At 37.8% G+C, this 26564-nt stretch overlaps 1 protein-coding gene across 2 annotated transcripts in view; it reads left to right on the forward strand.

Annotated features, from left to right (window-relative positions):
• Nucleotides 1-11690, forward strand: part of LOC121629901 (probable E3 ubiquitin-protein ligase HERC1) — a 43462-nt gene extending 31772 nt beyond the window's left edge. For both annotated transcript variants that reach the window (XM_041969807.1, XM_041969806.1), the window contains 25 exons: nucleotides 503-730; nucleotides 1128-1255; nucleotides 2438-2637; nucleotides 2801-2915; nucleotides 3086-3217; nucleotides 3357-3455; nucleotides 3574-3747; nucleotides 3838-4122; nucleotides 4209-4274; nucleotides 4426-4551; nucleotides 4636-4774; nucleotides 4958-5139; nucleotides 5991-6146; nucleotides 6246-6368; nucleotides 6589-6691; nucleotides 7124-7293; nucleotides 7399-7537; nucleotides 7633-7802; nucleotides 7956-8125; nucleotides 8392-8557; nucleotides 8662-8738; nucleotides 8829-9081; nucleotides 9224-9376; nucleotides 10741-11046; nucleotides 11163-11690. In XM_041969807.1, coding sequence (XP_041825741.1) covers nucleotides 503-730; nucleotides 1128-1255; nucleotides 2438-2637; nucleotides 2801-2915; nucleotides 3086-3217; nucleotides 3357-3455; nucleotides 3574-3747; nucleotides 3838-4122; nucleotides 4209-4274; nucleotides 4426-4551; nucleotides 4636-4774; nucleotides 4958-5139; nucleotides 5991-6146; nucleotides 6246-6368; nucleotides 6589-6691; nucleotides 7124-7293; nucleotides 7399-7537; nucleotides 7633-7802; nucleotides 7956-8125; nucleotides 8392-8557; nucleotides 8662-8738; nucleotides 8829-9081; nucleotides 9224-9376; nucleotides 10741-11046; nucleotides 11163-11348 — 4046 coding nt within the window. In that variant the 3' untranslated portion in view covers nucleotides 11349-11690. The remainder of the gene's footprint in view (nucleotides 1-502; nucleotides 731-1127; nucleotides 1256-2437; nucleotides 2638-2800; nucleotides 2916-3085; nucleotides 3218-3356; nucleotides 3456-3573; nucleotides 3748-3837; nucleotides 4123-4208; nucleotides 4275-4425; nucleotides 4552-4635; nucleotides 4775-4957; nucleotides 5140-5990; nucleotides 6147-6245; nucleotides 6369-6588; nucleotides 6692-7123; nucleotides 7294-7398; nucleotides 7538-7632; nucleotides 7803-7955; nucleotides 8126-8391; nucleotides 8558-8661; nucleotides 8739-8828; nucleotides 9082-9223; nucleotides 9377-10740; nucleotides 11047-11162) is intronic.
• Nucleotides 11691-26564: the final 14874 nt, after the last annotated feature.

Consider the following 26564-nt stretch of genomic DNA (forward strand, 5'->3'; position numbering starts at 1 on the left):
ATGGAACAAGAGAATTAACAGGGTCTGTATTCTTCAACTCTGAAAGGAGAGCACCTATTGTTGTTTGATTTTTAAAGTTTTTATGTATTTATTTTTATTTTTTGTCTTTCTGCAACAATTAATTTCTAATTAGATTTCAGAGTATGGGTTTTACTTTAGAATGACAAAAGTGCAAAAGTTTTATCAGTTTTGGAAGAAACTGTTTTAGTTTGATGGGAATCCCCTGATGCGCTGAGTTTTAATGCTGGAGTTGTTCAACTTTGCCTAGTCCCAGTTCCTAGTTTAATAGTATCTGTCCTAGTAGGATACTATTTTTCCAGACTTGTGCTTATAGCTACGCACCAAGGAGAAACAAGAGAAGCCTCCCTCTTTCAGCAATATAAGTGATAAATATCACACTTTGCACAAAATATAATTATGTCACAAAATCATCAGTGGTTAAAAGTATAAGATGCCTACTAATAAGAGCAGAAGTTTTTATAGTATGACTTTTATGTTTCAGGATCTCTCTGTCATGTGGAGGCTCTGGGTTCTCGCATCACAGCACTCTGCTGGGCTCAGAGCTTCAGTTTGTGGGTGCTCGACCAGTCAGCGGCCTGCAAGAACAGACCTGCTGAAAGCTTGTTGGTGGGACGGCTGGATGGCTCTCTCTGCTGGTTGCAAGTCACAATGCAGGAAATGGACCTGCTTGTGAAGAACACTGAACTAACCCACTGCCAAAGGACAGAGGGTGAGGGAAACCTGCACACATAGTTTGTCTGAACACATTTACTTTAATTCAGTAAAAAAAAAATCTATCTATCTATATATCTATCTATATACATAACTATCTATCTATATATATATATATATCTATCTATCTATCTATCTATCTATCTATCTATCTATCTATCTATCTATCTATCTATCTACCTATATATCTATATATCTATCTATCTATCTATCTATCTATCTATCTATCTATCTATCTATCTATCTATATATCTATCTATATATCTATCTATATATCTATCTATATATCTATATATATATCTATATATATATATATATATATATATATATATATATATATATATATATATATATATATATGTGTGTAAAATATTGACAGTGTTAACCTTGTTTAGCTCCCCAGTGTGTTGCCTGGCACAGTGAAGACAAGCCTTTTGCAGTGGGCTATCCTAGTGGCAAAATCCTTTTGGCCACCACTGAGAGCTATGAGAATACAGAGCCTGTGGTGATGTCTCTCTTCCAGGTTTGTCATGAACTTCACATTTATTGTAACTGCAGTAAACCTTAAATGTAAACCTTTATCCCAGCATGAAATGTCGAGAAAATGTTTTCACTCAGGATTGCTCTACTTTTTCCTACATAATTTTCTCCTTTTACTCTGATGGGTTCCCCAAGCCTTCTTTGCAGAAAAATCTTCCCACAGCATAATGCTGCTATTACAGCAGGGAAATAGGTGACAGAAATTGTGCCCTAATAGTTCAGCCTTTATTTCTTAACATTTATCACTAAGGTTCTCTTGTCTCCACAAACTCTGGATTTCATTAAGAATGATATGATTTTGGCAGAGCAGCTGGATCTGGAAAGTCTTCTGGTGTTTCCTACCTTCCATTTTACTTTGATAGAGTCAAAGTAATTTTAGGGCTTATATTGTCTGTCATTCCCTGAATCTGTGCAGTGACACAATGTGAGGTAACAGTTTACAGAAAGAGATGCAAAATTTTTCTCAGTTACATGGAAGCTGATTAGGAAGAAAAATAGGGACTCACTGTTAGATTACTATTGCTTATTGATTAATCCTTGACCAAATTGTATTATTGGAATTAAATCAGGGAAGAAGTAATTTGCAGTCATTTTATAAGTAACTCCAAATTAGCTGTTTAATGAAATTTGTTAAAGAGTTAATCATTATCACAACACTTAGTTTATCATTTGTTCCTCTTAAGCTCCCATGTAACTTAACAAAGTTTTGTGTTTTTATTGAAAAGTGTATAAAATGTTGCAGGTCTGGGAATAATTCCCTTGATTTCATGGCTCAGTTCTCATTCTGATAGATCCTGTTAACTATGATTTTCTTTGCCTTAATTATTTCCATTGATTAAGTTGAAAGCAGACGGGTTACAAACAGAAGTAGGATGCTCTGGAGCTTAATTACAAGTGTCACGGCAAAGGTTCTTACTACTTATAAAAACTATTTATTTCTACCACCTGACAAAAACACAGGAAAGGGAAACTAGAAAACGTAAAAGGGTCTGAAATCTTTCTGTCGGTGCACCATTAACTTAAGACCCAAATAATTATTTCATGCTGTAACAAGTTTTCCCTCAAAAGTGCAATTTCATGTTCTGTATTTTATCCACCTTTTGTACATAGCATAATTTTTCTTTCATTTCATGCATTGACAACTGTACTTTCCTTCACTCTATAGGACAGTGTGAGTTTCTTAAAATGGGACCCTACAGGACACTTGCTGCTCTGTTTGGGGAGGTCAGATGTAGTGAAGATACTGGGACGCTCTGGGAGCACCTGGGTGACCATTCATACTCTCTTCCATGCTAGCACTATTAACATTGCAGAATGGTGCCCACTCGCTGGCAGAGCACCAGATCCCAGGCTCATGATGGCTGTGTGAGTTGAATTGATTCAACTTTAATTCTTTGTCTACAGTCTCTTTCTTAACTACCCTGAACAGCCAAACAGTAGCTCACAGTTATCACAGCGTTTTCTTGCATTTATTTTTTTATTTAAACGTTTGTTGTATGTTCTTACTGTACTCTTGATGTTTTTGTAGAGGTTGTCAGAATGGCTCTGTGTATATCTGGACACTACCACAGGGGGGTACCATTGTGTCCTTGCCAAACAAATTGCACAACTCCCAGTGCCAGAACAAAAGCACCAAGACTGAGGTTAGATTGCATCTTCTGCTGGAATTTTTTGTGCAGGCATTTGCTTTAGTAAATTTAGATTTGTCATGACAATATACAGGAATATACTGTATATGCCAAGTACTCTCACTTTTAGTATAAGTTTATAACATATTTTTCTTTCTTTTTTTCTTTTTTTCTTTATTTTACAGCAGGACGGTGCAAAGTGTGCATTTGTACTTCATGGTCACATTACAGCAGTGAAGTCCCTTTCATTTTGCTCCAGTGGCCTGGCACTGGTTTCTGGAGGGATAGGCGGACTGCTCAACATCTGGTCTCTACAAGTACGGAAATCAGATTCATTGCTGCAGCACATATTTACATAAAGTTAGAGCAAAAATTTTACTATGAACAGTTATCACGTAGAAATCAATGTCTAATTTCAGAATTTTTAATTATTAATCATCTCTCTGCCTTTTAAAGGATGGTTCAGTGTTACAAACTGTTACAGGACTGGGTTCAGTTGTCAGTACAGCCTGGATCCCAAACTTAGGTGTAGCTGCTTGCTTTGGGAGGTCAAAGGTAATGTGGTTCTTTTCTTTATTTTCTTTGTTTTTATTTCTGTGATCATGTCCTTCTCTTGCTTGTGGCACTTCACAGTGCTGCCTTTGTTAAATAGTTTTTTTTTGTTGTTTTCCAGGATGTTTTGTTGATTTGCTGCACTCCAGACTGGATCAGTCAAAACCATGTGTTGGCATCCTGTCGCATGGTCCTCAGAAGCCAGAACATCTTGGGGCTAAATCGGGCTCCTTGCTTGGCTGTGTTCTTGGAGAGGCTCCCCTTGTTGCTGCAGGAGCAGTACAGCTATGAAAGGGTCACTACTAAAACTGTTTTGAAGATGCTTTGTAGCTATTTTGTGACATGTGAATTGACTTGTGAATTTCATTTTCTTCTCTTTCTGCAGACCCATGTGACATCTGGTGACCAGCTTGTCCACAGTGCCTTCTTGCAAAGCCTGGCCTCCTTAGCTGTTGGTTTGTCCTTAGAGAAACACCTGTGCTCTTACCCACGGCCCCCCCACCACAACTATTCTGAGCCTCATTCCTGTCTGTCAGAGTGGAGCTGGCTGCTCACATATGCTACTACTATTCGCAGTGCTGAGGCTATTGCCAGCGGTACTTCCTTTCCTGAAACCTTTGTTGTTTCTGATTTTCAAGAGGTTGAAGACACAAACATCACCAAGGCACTGGTTAGTGTTGATCATGTTCTTACATTGTAAAAATGTAAATTAAAACAAGCTTCTCTAGACGTCTTCTCCTGTAACTTGTCTTCCAGGACAATAGTAAGTGGAGTTTCAGTATGGATGAACAACTGATGTCATGGGCCACAAACAAACCCGAGGTGGGATTTTCAACTGCTTAAAAAGTAAAATATGTCCAAATGGTTTAAATTAGCAGAAACCTTAAGTTTTTTTTTTATTTTATTATTATTCGGGGAGGGAGGGGGATTTTAAACAGTTTTAAATATTCTCATGGTATTCTGTGTTTCTTAGGACTGGCAGCAAGGGGGCAAAACTGAGGTGTATCTGTGGGGAAATGGTCGTTATGGACAATTGGCAGGAACAGGAACCAACCTTGCATTTCCTACGCTGGCACCCTCTCTGCTACAGACACAGCAGGTAGCCACTGTGTCACTCAGGGCGTAGTCTTCATTTACATTTACCCATGTTTTGAAATGTTTGTCTTTTTTTTCTTTTGTTTAGGTTGTTTGTGGTCAAAACTGTACATTTCTGCTCCAGTCCAATGGTTCGGTTCTTGCTGTAGGAGAAGGACAGTATGGTCGACTGGGCCAGGGGAATTCTGATGATCTCTTTGTCCCCACTATTATATCTGCATTTCAAGGTACATTATTTATCCAGGCATTAAAAATTCAAGCTTTACTGCTTTTTAGTTTATTATATTTTTTTTGGGAATTAATATTTTAACTTTTGCACTGAAATTTATTTATTTATTTTTTGCTAGCATCTACATATATCCTTATGCTTTTGTTTCTAAATTGAGACTAACTGTCAAATATCTATGCAGGGTATGTAGTGACACAGCTGGTGACATCCTGTGGCTCAGATGGACATTCGATGGCCCTGACAGAAACTGGGGAGGTGTTCAGTTGGGGAGATGGAGATTTTGGAAAACTGGGCCATGGCAACAGTGAAAGGCAAAGGAGACCCAAACAGATAGAAGTCTTACAAGGAGAAGAAGTCACTCAGGTACAGAGCACCTCAATGCTGTAAACTAAGAAAAATATAAGGAAAACTTGGTTTTGTGTTAACTACAGGAATACTACTTGATTATCAGTGATACCCCAACTACCTACATGGTTCTGTCATGCTCAAGTTTGGTAAAATTGATTTAATAATATTCTGTCACTTAATCTGTCTTGTGATTAAAAATCTATTTTTTTCTTTTTCAACATGTCATCGGAAACTGCTGGGTCTGTTGTTGCAGAAATGATTCTTCTAAAGACTTTTAGAAAAATTTAACAATTATATTTTCAGCCAATTTCTAATAAATGAATTTGCTTTTACTTTCATAAGCAGATCAGATTTGGTAATATTAGGTAATATTAAAACAGCTGCTATAACTCATGAATTTATTAATATCAGGCATATTTGTGATTCTTCACTTTCATCTCTGGAGAGCATCATGAATGGGAAACGTATGTTTTGCATTTGGCAACATGGGGTTCTCAAAATTATCCCCCAAACCTTTTATAAAAAAAATACCTTTCCATTGTCATGAGTTATGATATATATCATGATCATTCAAAAATTGTAATTATTAAGGAAAATGAACACCAGTAATGAAAAAAAAACAGGCAATCAAATGATTAACATGTTGATTTTCTGCTTTTTTGTAGGCTGTGGACATTCTGTGGCATTAACAAAAATATTGACAATTTAATTTAAAGTTAATTAAGCTCAAATGCTCTTTAACTGGTTTTTTTGGCACGGCAGTAGCAGTGATGAGGGTAAAGCAGCAGCTCAAAGCCATGAAAAAATTCTAGTAAAGACACATTAATTCCACAAGGTTTTAATAATGTTCTACTTTGTTTACCCAGCTTGCTTGTGGCTTCCGGCATTCTGCTGTGGTTACAGCAGATGGGAAATTGTTTACCTTTGGTAGTGGCGAATCTGGGCGTCTGGGTCAAAGGTCCACATCCAACAGGATGCTGCCTGAAAGGGTGGCTGCACTAGAGGGATATCATGTTGGACAGGTACAAAAAATGGGCAGCCTATGTTATAAATTCAATTGAAGCTATTGTTTTTTCTGGTAATGAAAAGATAATTCTTCAGAGTTTGCTTGCATTTCTCAGGTTTCATGCGGTCTCAACCATACATTAGTGGTGTCTCTGGATGGCATGGTGGTGTGGGCATTTGGAGATGGGGATTATGGCAAACTGGGAACAGGTTCCTCCACAGCAAAATACTACCCTCAGGTATGTTAACTCTGAGAAGAACTCACACTTAGGAGTCCACATTAGACAACAAAGGACCCTGTTTATCATACTCTTTATTCTCTGATTGTTTGCCTTGAAAATGTGATAAGGGATACGAGACAGATGTTCTTCATCACCCCACTGATTCCCAGGACTTTATTAAAGCTATTGATATACTTCACTGGAGACAAAAATTGCCTTTGGTTGTTTTTATTTTTAGAAAGTGGAGCAGTTGTGCAACAAGGGAATTAAAAAAGTCTGTTGTGGGACTCAGTTCTCCGTGGCCCTGGCCTGTGATGGACATGTTTACACATTCGGACAAGGTACACTTTATTCTTTAAGTCCGATAGATAGCTGAAAGTGGACAGTGTTTGTATGTTAGCTAAGACATAATGTACCACTCTGACTGAGATATGTGTTAAACTTTAAGTTCTTAAAACTGTAATTGCCAGCAGTTAAGATGTTAAAACACTGAATTTTTCCAACAAAATGAAAATACAAAAAAATCAAAAACACAATTTTCATAATAAAAATTTTAAAATGCATGAAATATTGACTCATTTCTATAACTGTCTTTTCCTGTCTGCCACTATACCCTTTATTTTTGATACTTGGTGATAATTTCATAAGGAATTAAGTGACACATGTCGAGTGGTCCCTCTATTTATTTGCTTCCTGACATAAAAACTGCAAATGGGAGAAAATGTGAGTATATATTTTTGCCATTATTTTTCTTTCTTCTGCTCATCCTTCAGAGCGTCTGATTGGTCTGCCAGAATCCATGCTGAAGAATAAATCCAACCCCCAGGTGGTGCCTTCCCTAGAGGGATTGTTCATAGAGGACATTGCTGTGGGTTGTGAACATGTGTTGGCCCTGTCCTCCACTGGAGATGTTTATGCATGGGGGTGCAATAGTGAGGGACAGGTAACCAGTTTTCTTTTATGGAATATGATACATTAAGACAATATTATATTTTCTTATATTGGTACTGTTAGGATTACATTGTTGTATTTCATGCATGTGTTCCAGCTTGGCCTTGGACACTCCAATCCAGTGAAGGAGCCAACACTTGTGACACCTCTCCAGGGTAAACACATCCGACAAATCTCTGCTGGCCGCTGCCACAGTGCAGCTTGGACGACTCCATCTACCTCGCTGAAAACCTCAGGTACACACAAAGCCTTACAGTATCTGCATGCACAATTACTCTGTGATCTATGAAAGGGACACACCTGGGACTCCATATGTTACCTTCACTGGCAGGTGGTTCTGGATATTTCCAGCTTGGCCTTCCCCAGTCTGTCCCTCCCCAGTACAACACTCTAAAAGACTGCAGCCCTGATTTGCTCAGCATGCGCCTCAGGGTGCTCTACCACTTCTCTGATCTCATGTACAAATCCTGGAGGCTCCTCAATCTGGGCACAAAGAATCCGGTATCCTTAGTTCAACTGTTTTTTAAAATATGTGAATGCGAATATGGTTTTGCATCTACTGCTTGTTATGCCTTTTGCATTGCTATCATATTTTCAATGGACTTCCCTATTCACCTCCTCCTATTTTACATCCCTTTCCTTCCCTACATCCAGATGTCCACCTCACGCTATAGTTCTGGGACTGCAGCCATCATTCGCGGTGAACTCAGAGGCCTTCTATCACCCAAGGTCAACACTCTGCCTCTTGTGCGCTCAATCGGCAGGACAATGACCCAGGGTAAAACATATGGGCCTCAGATCACTGTGAAGCGGATTTCCACAAGGTAAGGGTGACCATGACGTTCATTCCGTTGGCAGAAACTGAATGCCTGCAGGGGTCAGCTTGTGGGAAAAGAAGAAAAAAACAGAATGTGGCCAGAACAGCTTGCTGTGTTTCCAGCTGGCCAACCAGATTTATTAACAAAATGTCAGGACTTTTATTTGGCAGTTTTATTTGCATTTTTTAACTGTACTTTAAACCACTTTCTGTTTTATATCTGCTATCATAGTTTGTGTCCATAAAAACATACCTTACTATTTACTCCCACAGAGGGCGTTCGAGCAAGCCCATCTTTGCACAGATAGCAAAGCAGGTGGTGAATCTGAATCCTCTTGAGCTGCGGCTCCCATCACGAGCCTGGAAGGTGAAACTGGTTGGGGAGGGAGCTGATGATGCTGGAGGAGTGTTCGATGATACCATCACTGAGATGTGCCAGGTGGGATGAAGGCTAAGCACATTTTAGAGCATTGCAGATAACAAATTATGCAAACCAGAACATTCTCTGCTGTCTGCACGCTGACAAATGTGTGTTTGCATCAGGAGCTGCAGTCTGGTGTGGTGGATCTTCTGATTCATACTCCCAACAGCTTTGCAGATGTGGGGAGCAACACTGACAGGTGCAAATTTTTTAGATATTTTTTAATTATATAGCAGCATATCTGATATGCTGAAATGGTCCTTATCTCTGTACATGGATAATTTCTTAGGTTCTTGCTCAATCCTGCGGCACACTCTGATGATCACATGGTCCAGTTTCGCTTCTTGGGTATCCTCATGGCAGTAGCTATCCGCACTAAAAAGCCACTGGACTTACATTTGGCTCCTTGGGTGTGGAAACAGCTTTGTTCCATGCCATTAGGAGGGCCTGACCTGGAGGAAGTGGACCTGCTAACCTTCCGCACCCTTCAAGGCATCCATCACTTAGAAAACAGTGGAATAACAGAGGACAATTTCCATGTAGTAAGATGTTGTTGCTCCTTGCAGAGTTCATTCTTCTTATATTTTCTTCCTCAAACTTAAGATTTTTTAGGCTTTTCTTCTTTATTTTCAAATCCCTCATTCCCTTAACTGGATTATCCCATTATCATCTGTCCCTTTGCAGATGATCCCACTGGATTCATTCATGGCTCACAGTGCTGATGGAAGGCTAGTACCTGTGGTTCCTGGAGGTCAGAACATCCCCCTAACGTTTGCCAACCGAATTGAATATGTGGAGAGAGCTCTGGACTACAGATTGCATGAGATGGACTCACAGGTTTGAGGATTTAAGTGTTGTAGAATGATTTGTGTGTAATAATAGTTTTGCATCAGCATGTGCATAACCATAAAAACAAAAAAAAAACAAACAAAACAAAAAAAAAAAAAAAACACAAGCCCACATGCGAACTGGCTCAAGAACTCGAATTCTTTAGCACTAAGAATCAACATTCCCAAACCAGAAATCTTTGCTTTGTCAATGGCAGAAGCAACATTATGGTAAATGTTTGTGGAATGAAGGTCCTAACTACACTCTTTAAAATTAACTACAAACAATTCATTGAGTTGATCTACAGATGTAGACTTGAATGCATTTTAAGATTAGCCTAAAACATTGCACAACATGTTAATCCTCTCCAGATTAACTGCAGCTGATTTATCCGTTAGTGGATTAAAAGAAAATCAGTCGGCAGCACTTTTGATCAGTGGGAAACACTTTTGAATATTTGTTTTATTACAGATTTTTTTTTTTTTTTTTTAAAAACTCAAAACAAACCAAAACAAGCCTGATCTTGTAAAAAAAAGCCTAGTTATTACACACTAGATAATGTTGCTCACTTTTAGTACACTTTTTTTGTATTTTTGTGTTTAGTTTGACACCATGTAGCCTTGTACTGTACCCCTACTCAATAACCATTTTACATGGTATTTTAACAACTTAAAATGACACCAATTACGTAATATGGGTAGAAATAACATGCCTGAGGCTTCATGCTATTCATATACATTGCCATTAGATCATGTTGAAAAGTTAGTTTTTGCTAAACTAACTTTTTATATGACTAAGGTAAAGAAAAATGTCTAATCAAATTAGGAAGATTTATTATTTATATCTTTTTTTATTAACTTTAAACCCCCAACAATAAGATAATACAGATGAGGATAGAACTGACCTTTTAGAAGTGTTAAGTTACCAGTGACACCCTGGTTCTCTGAAAACTGAGTGAGATATCACAAAATAGGAAGGGTTGCCTGGTGTAACCAAAAACATGTGCTCCACTACCACCAAGAATAAAAGACTAATCATATGCCTGGCAGGGGGCTCCTGTGCTTCCCATAGTAAGATACTGAGCGAGGTTTGACATAGAACTTTATATACCTCACCTTTAAGCAAATAAATAAACACACCTGCAGATGTTATGATAACTCTTTAAAATGGTTAAAAATGTTGAATTTTAATCTAGATCTACTTTAATCAGATCTGGCCCATGAACATATACTGGTTTGACTTTCCATGTATTGTAGACACTTGTATCCATATAAAACACCCAGTCTGCTCACTAGTTTCCATTAGTGCCCTGCCTGATTGTTGTTGTCTTGTCCTCAAAAGCATCAAAGCTGAGTTTGTTCTGTTCTGTCCAGGTGGCCGCAGTCAGAGAGGGCATGTCCACCATCATCCCAGTGCCCCTCCTCTCCTTGCTGACAGCGCAGCAGCTGGAGCAGCTGGTCTGTGGCCTACCAGAGGTCTCTGTTGAGATGCTGAAGAAGCTGGTCCGTTACCGTGACATCACAGAGAGCCACCAGCTTATTGGCTGGTTTTGGCAGAGCTTGGAGGAGTTCACCAATGAGGAGCGGGTGCTTTTCCTACGTTTTGTTTCTGGCAGATCCAGGTTGCCTTCCAACCCGGCTGATATCACACAGAAGTTCCAAATCATCAAGGTGGACAGGGTGAGGACATCAGAGCTCAGGAAAAAGCTTCACTTGCAGGAAATCAAAGAAATTAAGAAATAAATCAGTAAAAAAATAATGTTTAACATCTAATATTCTCTGCTACTTATCTTTAGCCCATCAACGGACTCCCTACTGCTCAAACCTGCTTCTTCCTGCTTCGCTTGCCCCCGTACACAAGCCAGGCTATCCTTGCCGAGCGTCTGCGTTACTCAATTCACAATTGCCCTTCCATCGACATGGACAACTACATGCTGACCCACAACACAGACCCAGCAGACAGCTCAGACACCGAGGACTAAAGCTGCAGCGTACAGGGTGATGAATGTATCTTCTCAATGCCATGCACATCATGCACTGAACACAGATTTTTATTCGCCAAACTTGTATGGTAGCTTACTGTTTATATGTTGGTTGATTTGAAGAAAAAAATAGTTTTTATTTTCCAGCTGTGCACAGTGTTGTAATTATTGCAGTGCTACCACAGGGAAAAGAAAAAAAAAAGATTTTTAAAATTATAGGTGAAAAAGCCACAATACTGGAGTTAATGTGCCTGTTTGTTTGAAAATGTAATAATTTAATGAACTATCTCACATAATGTAGTCACTACTGTAAAATAAAGTGTTTAAATAAGGACTTACAAAGGTTGGTTTTATTTATTTTGAATAAAAAACATAAATTGTTAGTTAAAAAAAACTAAAGCTTCCTTCCATCCATCCATCTATTTGCTTGCCGTTTGTCCGGGCCGGGTTTCGTGGGGCAGCTGCCTAAGCAGGGAAGTCTAGAAGTGATTCCCCACCACAGAGTTGATGTTCCAAGAGCTAGCTTCTCCAGACAAGGATTGGACCCCCAGGGTCCCGGCATTCAGCTGCAACCCAGCTCACACTGCATCCCATCCCTACGGCTCCTCCCGCAGGTGGTGAGTCTACAGGAGGGTGAGCCACCTTTTTCAGTTGAGCCCAACCTGACCCCATCGTCAAAGGTCCCACTACCAAGCACTCGCCTCCGTGCTCCACTTCCAGACCGGGCTCCAGAAGGGGATGCTGGTGACCCACATCTGGGCGAGTGAAACTTCAAACCAAAGTTGTTCTGTTGAGCCGTGCTTTGTCTGCTCTCTCCCCCCGAGACCTGTTTCACGTAGGTGACTATACCAGGGGCATAAATCCCGAGAAGACAGAGCTCCTAGGATCTTGGAGATGCACCATGGTGACTGGTGGCTCAGGGAGGGGGTCAAATAGATTCCTGAGATTCAGGCTGGATGGGGAACCCTGCTTAAACAGTTTTTTTTTGTTTGTTTTATTTTAAATCAGCAATCAGGATTCTGCGTACAACACTAAAGGAGAGCATTTACACTAACTGACTTCACAGTACAGAAGAAAAAGTCTAATTTTAGAACGAAGGTGTTATTGGAAACAAAAAGTGGTTTAACTGAATATAATGATGACAGTTAGGTCATTGAAGATGCTAATTAATGGGAAGGAAAGGATCCAGGAAAAGAACTGTGACAGATGATGTAATTACTGATTTGTGACATAAACTGAAACATGCTGAAAATTATGCAGCAGTAGCTAGAAAATGTCTTCATCTCCATCAAATTAGACTTACACGTGATTGATCTATTAAGAAAAAGTTATTATATATTGCAAGTGAAGGAAAAAAAAAGAGCAAACTTCTGTTTAACATCTGTTAGGATTTGCACTCCAAGGAAATGCTTCACGTTTCATTAATCACTGCTTGTTACTGTGAAGCTGCAGTAACCAGCTGCTTTTAGAATTATTACATCTTTTAGCAAAGAAAGTTTTACATTTTCTGTTTTATAGCTTCTTAAATTAGATTTTTTTTTTTCAGATTTCCTCATGTTTTATTGAATTGAATACTTTTTGACTATGGACTAAACGGAAAAATGTATTTTAGGCTTTGGTAGACACTGTCATTTATCAAAAAAATCCTGGTCACTATTTAGAACAAACAACAAAGACGGAACTAATATAGGCTACTTATTAGTATAAGTAAAATCTATCAGCTGAATCTCTAGAGTACATAATGTGTGTCATTTGGGCCCAAATAGTTGATATTTTAACGCATCTCAGTCTTTACAATAAAACCTGATGACACAGTGTGTTCTTCATATTTTGATGTTAATACTAAAGAATTTAACACCTCAAGAAAATATGTTTAGTTATTGTTATCCAATTAGGTGTTTATAAGACAAAGACTAGAGACTTTTCCTTATCAGGTGTATGATTATGTTGTTTGGTTTGTTCCATGCCATGGAGGTTTGACATGAAACAAAATTCTATTTATCTATCTATCTATTTTTTTTTTTTTTTTTTTTTTTTTTTTTTTTTTTTAAATACCCAATTAATCTAATTCCAGGTCTCAGGGGTGCGGGACATGAAACGAAGAGTTTAATCTAAAAGTTGCTGTATCCTGATTGGTGCATGTGACGTATTTCCAAAAGAGTCTTTCTCACTTCACATCAGTGACATCAGATGTAAGGTTGTAAGGCTGAAAGAAAGGAGAGAGAACTTGTATCAGGTTAAGTTAAGGGTAAGCACAAATACAGATGAGATTGATAGCGACGGTTTCAACTTATGCAAATACCAATACTGTTTGTTACCAGTAACGTTGTAAAGCTGATCCGGAAAGTGGTTTTTGCAGCTTTTGGACATCAAGAAAAACAGAAATAACACGGATAGCAACAGCTTCTCTAGCTTACAAAAAGGGATCTTAATTCAATTCCCCTGAGTTTAATGTTGTCCTGAGTCAGCACAGCTGGTGTGTCTGCAATTTGTCCGCGCTAGTACGACGTCTGCTGTGACCTTATTACCCATCTGTTTCCTTGTGAGCTGTGTGGCCAGTAAGGCAGAAATCAGCCTGCCGTCAGCAGCCCTGCAGCTGAGAGCGGGAGTGTTCCTCATGAGAAGCTTTGCCGGGTGTAAATATAACATCCATCTATCAGCCCAGCAGGTACACAAATTTGGAAAGGCCAAAGCAGAAAAAAAAAAAATATCAGGGATTTGTTTAAGCTATCTGGTGCACTTTTATTAGACTGTGTTGAAGCTACAGGATAGGAAGCAGGTGTGAACTCAGGTAAATTGCATTAAATCCTATTTGTATATTTAGGTGTCATTCAGATGCAAGGGGACGTGCACACAAACTGAAATGCAATGTAGATCATCCCACACAAACACACCAGCAAACAAAAATATCTGCACTTGAATTACGGTCCTCAATAATACAGTTTTTTTTAATCTGATTAGGATCTCTTTGTCCAGAAAGGTATTCTGCAGCAAGAAATAAACTTCCTTTATCCACATACTTTATTTACTATATTTGTAGTATGTGCAGAACCAATGGTATTTTGAAAACTTTAAAAATAAAGATGAGATCGATTATGGTTTAAATTACAGGAATAATCTTTTCCAATATTTTGTTATTGAACCCCTTTGAAGTTAAACTTATATTCAGATAAATAAAATATGGCTGCAGTTGCAGAATCTTTTCTTTATAGTTTTGGCGAATGGATATGCTTGACCCAATGGGGAAGAATTTCCTTGCAATACTTGCTATTCCCACAGGAGGGCAGTCCAATTGTTGCACCAAATAACTGCACCGAGAAAGTTCAAGAGAGCACTGAGAATGAGCAGATATCATTCACACACACACACACACACACACACACACACACACACACCTGTACAGCTGATGATGCACATTTTTGTTGCTCTCTTTCTCCCATCCAGCTTATTTAATCAGAACAAATGGACAACAGCATACTGGATGTTAAACAGAATGCGATCAAATTACTGCATTATGTGCCTCTTCAGACCTGAGCAGAGCTGACACATGGATTAAGAAGATAGCACACAAAAGATTTCTACCACAGAAATCTGATAATCATTTAAAGAAAAAGAGCTGCTTTTGTACAACAAATCTAACTGGGCTACTTATGTTTACGTTCACATTTTAGCAATCGGTACAGTACAGGAGGTCATTCCTGCCCCTAACAATAACTCTTCAATGGCTATTTGTTTTAATACATATTGCAACTTTGTGGGAATTAGTAAACTATTATTTAATTCAGTCCTGTTCAATTTGATTTTTTATTTAATCCATGTCGGTGCAGATAAAATAAAAACTTTGGTTAGAAAACCCCCCCAAAAAACTCATGGATATCTATGAATGTATCAAGCTTTTGGCTTTAGTAAGAAAGGACAGGACCTTCTACATCTATGTCCACAGGATGAATAAATAATCAGTTTAAAGTACAGTATTGCAAAAGTGGGGTTGTGCTATTTTATTTCACTAAATTTCAGTCTCACCATGATGGATCGCATGTTGGATCTTACTATCAGCTGCTACTAGATGAGAGGCAGGGTACAAACAAAGTTTAAAGCTATAAATTCCCTTTCACTTTTACTGTTTATTTCACTATTTGGTGAAGAGCACTTGAGATTTTATTTTTGTTTGTAGTGCAATAGTTTTCATGCCTCAGGGGAGTGAAGCAGGTCTCTCCTTCCCCTGAATTTTTAATTAGTCAAAGGAGGGTGTGACCTACATAGTCTCATTGAGGCAAAACAGGAATGTGACTGGTCACCTGATCTGCCCCTCCTTCCCCCTCCAAAATCAGAGAAGCTCATTTCATTTAGACAGTGAATGGATGAGGGCTGCCGTGAAAACAAGAGCACTTGGTTGCGGGTCAGTGAATTGGTGTGATGAGATGCTCGCCTGGGCTGTTAGAGTACACTGGCTGGCACTGACATGTCTCTTATTACGGGACAGGACAGAGAGTGTATGACCCGTGTACCTCAGAGACACTTAAGACTCTGGTACGGTTTCAGTCAGTGATGTCATGTGGATGTTATTGCCTGCTTGCCAAATGACTGAGAAGCTGTTGTGACGTCTGCCAGATAGAAGACGGGGCAGTCCTCAGCACATACAGCATGGCGTGGTTCGCTATCTGAATTCTAAACTGATAAATGCAATGTTCTTAAAATATGCAGTATCAGCCTCCCCTGAAGACAACACTAGTTCAACATTTTGGCAGTTAAAGTACATCAGTCACAAGTTTACCTGGCCAAATATAGGATTTAAAGTCTTTACATGTTTCTTAAAGATTTTTTTTGTTTTTTTAATCTCCTTTTATAGTTATTTCTATTAGTTCATCCTTTGTAATATAGATTTATTAATGATTTTTGTTGTCCAAAGTCATGTTATTCCACAATATTTCAAACTGGTTGGATATTTCCAGCCAGCTTTATGAGATAGTTTTTGTTTCTAAGAATTCGTTTTATTTCTGTAAGTCAGAACAGTGGGCTGCAGTATTCTGTGGTGTCTTAAAATCTCAAATTAAAAATATGAATTCATTTTTTTAAAAACATTGTTGGTAAGTTATTATCAATTTATTTTGCGTTCTAAACATTTTAAACCTTAGATAACAAAATAAAGTTTTTAAATCATGTCTTTTACTTAAACATTGGTTTATAATAATGCTACATTATTTTGCATTAAAGGCTGTTTTCTTTTTTTTATGTCCCTTTTATGTTTTTTTCAGGAATTTCCACATCAGGAGCTCTTACATAATTTATTTGATTTTATGTTAAAAGTACTTTCTGATTTATGTGTTTTTGTGTGTGTTTGTGTATGTGTGTGGAATATTTGCTTTGCTTCTGTGCTGTTTTGCATGTTTTTCTTTAGATGGCATGTAAAGTTTTATACCCCATAAACACTACTATCTACTATTTAGTTTACCTTGTCAATTAATATGTGCAAGAGGTTTAAAACCTTGAATTGTAGCAGCAGGGTTGCCATGGCTGTGCTCTTAAATTGCAGGTAACCTTGAAAACCCTGTTGAGTGAAATACTAAGGTGCTGGACTTACATAGGATTCGATTGAGGACCTAGACTGCTCTTATAAATAATAGAATGGTGTTTTTTAGGGGGCAACACAATCTTTCTGGAATGAGTCAAAAGAGGATTCTTGCACTTTGATCACTATCAGGTGTGCTTGTTTAATTTATCAGGTTAGGTCAGTTTTAAATTGTTCACTACTTAAATGTCTGGTTTGGTGATGCTCAAGGTGTGATAGTAGTGCTTTGCTAGTCCACCACTTTGGTCCTAAATGATTTAAACACACACGCATTTCAGGATAAATTATTGCTGCTGCCTTATTTACCAGCAAAACTTTATATCAAATAACACCTTGGTTTATAACTAAATAATGACGGTTATTTAGCATTTATTGATTCTAAGAAAACATTTACACAGTAGCACAGTGTTCTGCTTATAAACATTATAATGATAAACACAAATATGAAAGCATCATCAATACAAATTTTTTCTCCATAATCTTCCAAAACTATCACATAGTTGTATATATATATATATATATATATATGTATAAATTAAAAGGTTTATTTATGCATTAATCCTGCTTTCATTAAGTTATAACTGTACAGATGGAAGGACGCTATTAAAAGCACTTAACAGATAGAACAGATAGAACTGCCTCTGCTGAGGCCAGTGGTGTAATTGTTTTTTATTTATTTTTTTGCCATGAACACTCAGAATTAAAGCACTCATCTGCATGACGTAAATTGCTGACAACCCATGGTGATCCACCCGTGTACCACCTACAGCACAATCCATCAGAGCTAGCGTATCTTTTCTCTTGTATTTTCTCAGTTAAACTTTAATGCATTATCTGCTTCATTGCAACATTTGCAACATTTGCTCAATACCATTACCTCGGCGGCAGTCTAATTTCCGCATGTGGGTCATCAGACAAATAATCTCATCTGAAGAGTGATTTTCCCTCTAGTCTAGCTCTTGTATCACATGTAGAGCCAGATGCACAAACACCAGATGTGTTTTACTCACATTTGTCCTTTGGAGGTTAAAGAGGACCAGTACACAACCCACTGCAGACAGACTGATGGGGAGAGGAGGATATATTTAGTGTGTAATTATTCAATACTCAATCAAAGTATAATGCCGCCTCTTTCCTTTTTATTTGTTTTTTATAATAACTTAACCTACCAGTATTAGGCCACATGATAAAGACAGTGATGTCACCAAGTTACTGTAGTTCACTATAAATTCATGAGCAGAGAGATTTTTACAATAAATAGTAAGAAAATCACCACCAATCCGATTATATTTTCTAACAAGAGTCTTTTAAAACCTGTAAAAGAATGTCAAATATCCTCTCAGACTCAATGTTTCCTCTTTCACTAAATCCTTTGTTAACGTACGTCATCACTGCTGAGTGTCTGGGGAGCTGGAAAACTGTATGGGTGCCTAATATCTCTGGCTTACAAACATTGCACAGCAGTGTGTCCATCCGTCCTTTGGCTCACAGTCACTTCATCATCAGTAGCTGGGGTTTTACCCCCTGTGACTGAAAAAAGGGCATCAGCCCAGCCTCCAAGAGCTAGCTGGCGGCTTCCAGAGGTTGGAAGCCAATCCTGAACAACGGAGCTTTCATTTTCACTGCAGTTATTATGCAACAACCTCTCACCCCTTCAATCTTTTTATTTGTTAATGATGTTGAAATCGGGTATCATTTTGTATTCTTGGTAAACATGAACAGCTGTTAGGTACCATCTGGCCATACTGCTATCAGATGGGCTTGACCGTGATTATTTATTAAAAAAAAGAGATGTATAAATGTGCAAGCTGGTTTAAGCTGGGCTATTTTTGCACATGAAACAAAAATATTTCCAAATACATGAGGTGGGGTGAAATATAAATACTTTATTTTATTTTTTTTTTTTTTGTTAATAAAATAAGGATGAACAAAAAAGAAAAATCCTTTCAGTGCTTCACTTATTTGAAATAAATGTGGTGATACCTTGATTTGTCTCAAAATATTATGTGGTGTTAGCTTTAAGGCCTGTGAATATATATTTTCTGGGACAACACAACCCCATAAATCTCCACCATAAACACTGAGAACAGAGAGATGATGACACAGGAGAAAGAGACCTAGTTAAGTTCCCTGTGAGCTTAAAATACCAAACAAAGTAGACCTGTATTATACAGTATAAAGCAAACACCTGGGAAAATGCACACATAGCAGGTCCACAAACAGTAAGTTGCACACTAACAGGCATGAATCTGCACACATACATACCCAGCTGTCAAGCAGCCATCATCCGCTACCAGACAGTATCTCCAGGGTAATCACACAGACCAAAATAGTGTGTCAACCTTTGTAATAATTTATATACTTTTTTTAAGCTGTACAACCAAAAATCCTTCCTCCTCCTCTTGTTGGCACACTAACTGAGTCATTTTGCTCCAAAAAACATACATACATGTTTGTGTGTGTCTGTGTGTGCAGGGGTGTGGGTGTGTACGTAGGTGTATGTACAAAATATTAGGAGTAAGTTGTGTTGAGTGATCATGGAAATGCAACCGCGCCCCCTCCAAGGATCAGGGGCAGACCAAGAGGGCCCTAAGCACTGGGCAACCAGCAGCCACCACAGAGAACAGAACCCAGACAGCCTACTGCAGAGATGGCCACTCACCTGCCCAGAAAGAGGCAGTGGAAGACCGCAGCCACCACTGCAGCGTGCAAGCTCTGGGTACTAGGGGCAGGAGTGTGCCAGGCACTGCCCCCCGAGTATGATTCTGGGACAGAACCCATTGCTTCGAGAGCCCAAGAGCCACCCACTGCCCCAGGTAAAGCTCAGCCCAACACCCGAGAGGGCAGGCTTGGCCCGGACAGCCACCAATCGTGGGTTGGCGCCCGCCCAGGTGCCCCTGGCTAAGCACACCAGAGATCACAATGTCCTCCACCCCAATTCATTCAGCCCTCTAAAACTTACACCCCAGACCCTCCCCAACCCGTCTTACACCTTAAAGCCCTTACTTCCAACCCAATAACCTAACTCTTTCTGAGAAATTTCAAAGCAAATAGTAGATGAATGAATGAATGAATGAATGAATGAATGATGTGTCATTTTATAAACACAACATATAATTTATTTAATAAAAAAAACACAACCTAGTGAGCTTGATCTTGTACAGCACATCGAGTTTTATGTATGAAATGTGCTTTATGAATCAATTTTTCTTTCTTGTCCCTGATTTTTGTGGAGATTTGGGATACTGGAAACCAAGCAGACAACAAACTTTGAATTGTATTATCTTGTGGGAATATCCTGCTGTAGTTGTTGGATCAGTGGCTTTTTTCACCTTAAAGTCACGGCTAAATAATTCTATATGATATCTCCAGATAACGTAACATTACTGGATATTCGTGAAAATACAATTTATTAACCTGACCCACATAAAAATCTTTGTATACAGTTGTGCTGACATCAAAGCCATGAAGATTATATTCTAAGCAGGGTCTGTGATTTATCTCCAGCTACTTGGTTAACTGCAATATTAATCATGCACAGAACTGTGCCTGCTGTATAACCTAAAACCTGCAAATGTGACCAACTCCCCCATGCTTCTGACACCCCTGTTTATGTTCTGCAAGATAAAGAAAAAATGCATGGCTGATGACCTTGTTTCATTTTAACCGTTCATGTTAGGTACAGTATATTACTCTTCAAAGTATTTGCACCACTTGGTTGCATGCAGCTGTGGGATTAAACTGGAGACTTGTCTCACATGGCATTATATGCCTCCAATAAACAAGACATTAAATTTGTACAAGTTTAAGCAATAAGATAAAAAATGCTAGCATTTAATAATTACTGCTGGGGTGATAAGCTGAGATGTAGTCTCAGCTCAGATGGATTGTCCTTTCTTTGCTCTTGAGGTGTCTGCAATCAAATCTTATCCTGCTGCAGTGCTGGTGTGAGTGTTGTGGCTAGTCTTCTAGGTTTACACATAAGTGTCAGGTGCTCTGGGCTCACTGGTAAACACACACCATTGTGCTGACAGGGAAATGTGGCACTAAAAATATAAAAATGTTCTGCCTACTTTTCCAGAAGAATTGTGGACAATCCCAAAAATGGGACTGTAGGCTTGCATACAAACCTCAACAAGTTTACACACAGGAAGAAATATATGTCTGCACGGGACGGTTATCCTTAGGTACTGTGAGCAAAGTTCTGAAGAATGATGCTTCATGCAAATGTATGGCTTTAGTTGTCCCACTGTACTGTATTTAACAGGGATTTACGGACAGAAATTGACACTCTTCTCATTATACCCACATTTTAATTTTATGATTTTACACAGTTATTGTATAAAATCTTCAAGGGAAAGATATTTTACAAATGAACATAAACCTTTGATCAGATGAAGAGATACAATCTGAACTGTATTTAGATCTCTGTCTGGTTCTGACGTCCTTAAATGTGTGCTATAGTGCAGTCCAGTATGCATGTTCTTAAATGACAGAACATGGAGAGCATGACAACGTAACCTTGTTTTTTTTTTTATCTTTTTAGTAACATGATTCAGTTTCTATACCTGATTTATTATGATTAGATCGACAGTTATCTAATAAAGTCACAAAATACAGAAAACATCATGACCAATTACAGATATTTTTTTTTCAAAATTACTTTAAAAAGCCCCATTATCAGCAGTGAGAGGCAATGACACTTCTCCTGGAAAAGGCTGGTATCACCAGGAAACCTGATTATGGGAAAACGCTTTTGAGCCAGAAAAGAAAAAGAAAAGTTGTATTGCATAAGAAGATTAAATAAAGCAAATTGTGCACAGCTGACCTTCTGGGGAAAGGATGCTGGCAGACAGACATAGGATGGACTGGTAGCTGTACCAGCTGTTCACCACATGTTACACTGCCTGTGTTATGATGGTAAAGCTAGATATTATAGTGCAATTTAATGAAATAGAAATGTGCAACAGTTTATCTTGTTTTATGTTTTTGCTTTTATTTCTGTTTTTTAATTTCTCAGAATATTTTACATATGTTGTGCATGCCTTTGTGTGTTTTTAAATTGTGAAGCACGCTGACCAACAAAACGTGCTTTACATAAAAGTTGCCTTGCCTAATTTAATGAAAGGCAGCCATTGTTGTTGTGTAAGAGATTTCAGTTTGCCACCAAAGGGAGAAAATTTGTAAAAACAGAAAATAGAATGATGTCTATTTATGCATAAAGTATAAGCGGATGTGTGAATGTGTGTTTGTGTGAAGCTTACAGGCCTGGCTGGCATTGTGTCTTCAAGTATGTTTGGGCTTATCAATCATGATATAGCTCATTCCCTCTGTAGCAGGGGCTCAGTCACATGTCCCATCCAGCTGTTGTTTACTTGTCCTGCTGCACTTCTCATCAGCACTTTAAACCAAATGTTTTTTAGAATCCCAACTAAAAACTCATAGCTATGGACACGGAATAGACAGAATCAACAACAAAAGACCCATTTCATTTTGTAATTTTTGATTTGTGAGAATTTAGACCAACAGTTTATTGATCCATCTTGTCCATTGAGTAACAGAAGGTCCATAAAGGTAAAAGTTGAAAGCAATCCATCAGTGATCGTATATTCTGGCTCTGAAACCTAATTTTCTTGAAAGCGTTCTCATGGTTATACCATCAGTCAGGGACTGGGTGCTGCCAACTTCCCACAACCACTGACTCTGATATACAGTGACAGTTTGCATCCTTTCGAAACGGAGCCTCTTGGTATTGATAGTATTCTGCCAGTCGGGCTTCACATATGATGCATGACAGTGTGATGTAAGAAGATGGTCTGCTTGGTCTGCTGCTATAGCAGATTTATTACAGGTTTGTATCAGCAATGGATCATACAGTATCTAAGAATCTATCCACTGTCTCCAACAAACTGAGAGTATGTAAAGATATATTAACATTGTTCAAGATACAGTTTTTCTCTTTTAGACTGTTGTTCCTTTCCTTTTTCTGTATTGTTAAAAATTTAAATTACTTTAAATGAAGATAAATCGAATATTGTACCAGCTGATTAATGATAATGTGCAAAAACCTATTTATTTATCTAACTTTTAAAGCAGACTTTTACATGATTCAGAAAGTTTAGGCATTCAGTATGCATGACCATCCCTCATGACAGCACCGGATGCAGATTGGACATGACTCTTCTACATAACGGGAAGTCATCAGTGGGTTTGGGCCTTGACTCCCCCTCTAAAGCCAGGCAGATTAATTATCAAAATGGCAGTTGCCTCATACCAGTGCAGAGATTACAGCAATTTCCATAACACATCCAGTGCTGTGAACATCAGATGACAGCTTTGTTATTGGCAGAGAAAAGTTAGTAGGCACTGATATGGCACAATCCTTTAAAAACAAACCCACACATTTTAACATGCTTTTGTCAACAGATGCGTTATTGGCAGAATATTTGGCTTTTGGTCTTCAGTTAAAAGCCTAACTTCTAAACTCTTTAACACGGACTCCATCTCAAATGAGTGTTTCACCAGTGCATTTGGCAAAAACATCAATTTAAGTTTTCCTTAAGAATAAGTAAACATTTCTTTTCGGTAAAGTGTTTCAGTAAAGCTCTGGGAAAGTTTTCATCTAGACTGTGACGAGTGATGCTTTGTAGAGATCCAAATATTTAGATGGGAGATAATCCAGAAAATGAATGTATCAAAGAATAAATAGGTTAATAAAAATATGCTAATTTGGTAATAAATCACAAAAAGAGCTCTATCCTAATAGCATCTAAAGACTGTATTTGAATCCTCTTTCCCGCTATAACTGGACCTTATATTAAACTGATGATGAAACAATGTCTGACTTTTTAATCTTGCCAGATGTTTCCCTGTCCTTTGCAATAATTTGTCTGTGTTGGCGTCTGGCCACTTTGTGTTGTCCAGGTAGTTTATAATTAGCTTGTGGGACTAGAGTCACTACTCAAAGTTGATCAACACAGGTTACTTGTGTATGTATATGTGCTAAAAGTATATATGCCTATGCAGGTAAGTGAGTATAAACAGGTATATGACTACTACATACATGTATCTCTATATTTATTTTTGTTCTGTATTTATTTATCTTTTTCTAAAATAATATTTTTTGAAAACTGAAAATTAAGAGATTTATGTACCAACTGTAAGGAAGATAAAATTATGATTATAAAGGGGGGCAGGAATAAATGAGTTTTTACTTCATCCCACTCCTTTTCGGAGTCTGTAGTAACAGTTACTCTTTTTTTTTAAATCTGTTGATTAATTTGTGTTATTTTTTGTTTGAAATGAAGAAATATCAGTCAGTCAGTCAATACACACACACACACACACACACACATATATATATAAATGTGTATATATATATATATATATATAGAGAGAGAGAGAGAGAGAGAGAGAGCCTCAGCACACATTAGAGATAATTTAAACAAATTTGTTGAATGTCTAACTGAAATAATTAAATCAATCCATGATTCTATTTTTAATAAATCTTTATTCAGTTAAATCCAATTCCAGTTCAAATTAAGTTCAGAACAACTTTTTCCTGTTCAGCTTCTTTCGGTCCAATTCATATGACAGAGTTTCTGACACATAACTGATTAACTCATCTATGAAATGACTCAGTGGAAGACCTTCATTTAATCTTGTTTACGCTGATTAAGCCTGCTCTGCGGGTTTGACCTTATGAATATGTTCCTGTGATGACCAATCCAACAACTGTTTCAAAGAATTGAGAAATCCTGGATCATGCCAAACCCCTCACAATTTAATCCTGTTTAATCGTTAATCCAAGTAACAGAGAACAGACCTCGGCTTGTGACACTAGGGCTCTCTGGTCTCTATAAATGATGTGAAACCAATAAAAATAAACTAATTTACTTTTAAGGTCTTAGATTCCTGAATTGTAAATACAATAGTATTATTAATCTTGTTCATATGAATAAGGTATATTTGATGTGAAGGTATTGCTATACTGTGCATAAAATGACAAAAAAGAGGCTACTAAAAATGGAACCAGTTCATTCTCACAAAGTAAATTTAATATGGAGAAATATTAGTTCCGCTGAAAAAGAGCCATGATTAAACTTCAAAAAATACAAGTGATTTAAATTTTGGTTCTGTAAAACACAAACTCCTGGCTTCTTAATACAACAAAGTGATCTCCAATGGTAGCATCAACTGGGGAAAAGAAACTGGAGACAAGACAAGACAAGTCAAGACAAGAAAAGCTTTGACACCTCACGCTAACACTTGAAGCTAGCAGAATTGAGCCGACGTGTTGTTGGTTAAATGTTCTACTGATGTCAAGCCTGATGAGCTAAGTGAGTCATTAGTGATAGATTCATTAGCTTGAGATCGAAGTGGGGCACCTTGCCACTGTGAGCCTTTTAATTATTTACGAGGATGAGCTCAAAGGACATTTAAAGCTTTGTCGTGTGTCTCTTTTTGCCTTAATAAACATGAAACATAGTATTTTAAATTCCCCAAAAATTTACACCACAGATAGCAGTTCTTTTCACTGGTTTAGATAAGATTATTACCGGTGATGAAATGTTTCTTCTGACACAGCCTTGGAAGCACCCAACCACTGATTGACACCTCACTCAGAGAGTGAGCTCAAGGGAACTTCAGTTGTGGGTATTTAAATAAAGGACAAAAATGTATCTACTGCAGCAGCTTAGAATTAAAACCTTATGGGTACACAAGATTTTATATTTATTTATATTTCTTTTAAAAGGGAATTTATCAACAAAAAGTACAGACAACTCTGAAAAAAATACATGTTTATTTGAGGGTGGCTGTTTAAACGTGACACTAGAAACTTTAAAAATCTGATTCTCAATAGTAAATTAAACATTAAGGGATCATGAGAAGATGGCTGTGACCAGGAGCTTCTTATCTAACTTTCTGATCGACAGAATCCAATAAATATTGCATTGGTTTAGATAGCTCTGGTAATCTATGCCACCAGTCATTGCACCAGAAACACAGTTTCTATCCCTCTGGCACAAAGATGCTTTAAGCTGCAAAGTCCACAAAAAATGAGAAGCTGACAACACATTTGCAGTAATAACAATCCAAATATTTGTCTTTGTTATCTGGGATGGGAAAGAAATGAGACCCTGTTTTTACTCTACTGCTGATTCAGCTCCTCGGGGAAACAAAAAAAAAAAGAAAAGAAAAAAAGAAGAAGAAAAACAGCAGGGGTATTTTTATATAGTGAATAAAATTCTTATTTAAGTCAGGAATTGAAGTTAGTCTGATTTTTACACCAATATGTGGACCTTCCTGTACCAATTATAATAGAATGCATTACTGCCTGTAAACATTTCAGTACAATATGGATGATGACAAATTACCATATGAAGGTGTAGCTTATACTTGTTAAAAAGCAATCTTATAATGAGCTGTCTAGAATCAATCACCTTTTATGTAATATGTAAATAAAATGAAGCTGTTAGGACAAACATGTTGTGATAGCCCTCATGAGATAGCCCTTAAAGCACTTAATACACAGATTGATGATTCTGAGGTGATTCTTACTGATATAGGAGCATGTCTCCAATCTCTTCCTGCCAGTAGCTCTTAAAATTACACATGTTTAATGGGCCTTTCTCACAATGAACATT

This window comes from Melanotaenia boesemani, chromosome 19, assembly GCF_017639745.1.
Source record: "Melanotaenia boesemani isolate fMelBoe1 chromosome 19, fMelBoe1.pri, whole genome shotgun sequence".
NCBI classification, from domain to species: domain Eukaryota; kingdom Metazoa; phylum Chordata; class Actinopteri; order Atheriniformes; family Melanotaeniidae; genus Melanotaenia; species Melanotaenia boesemani.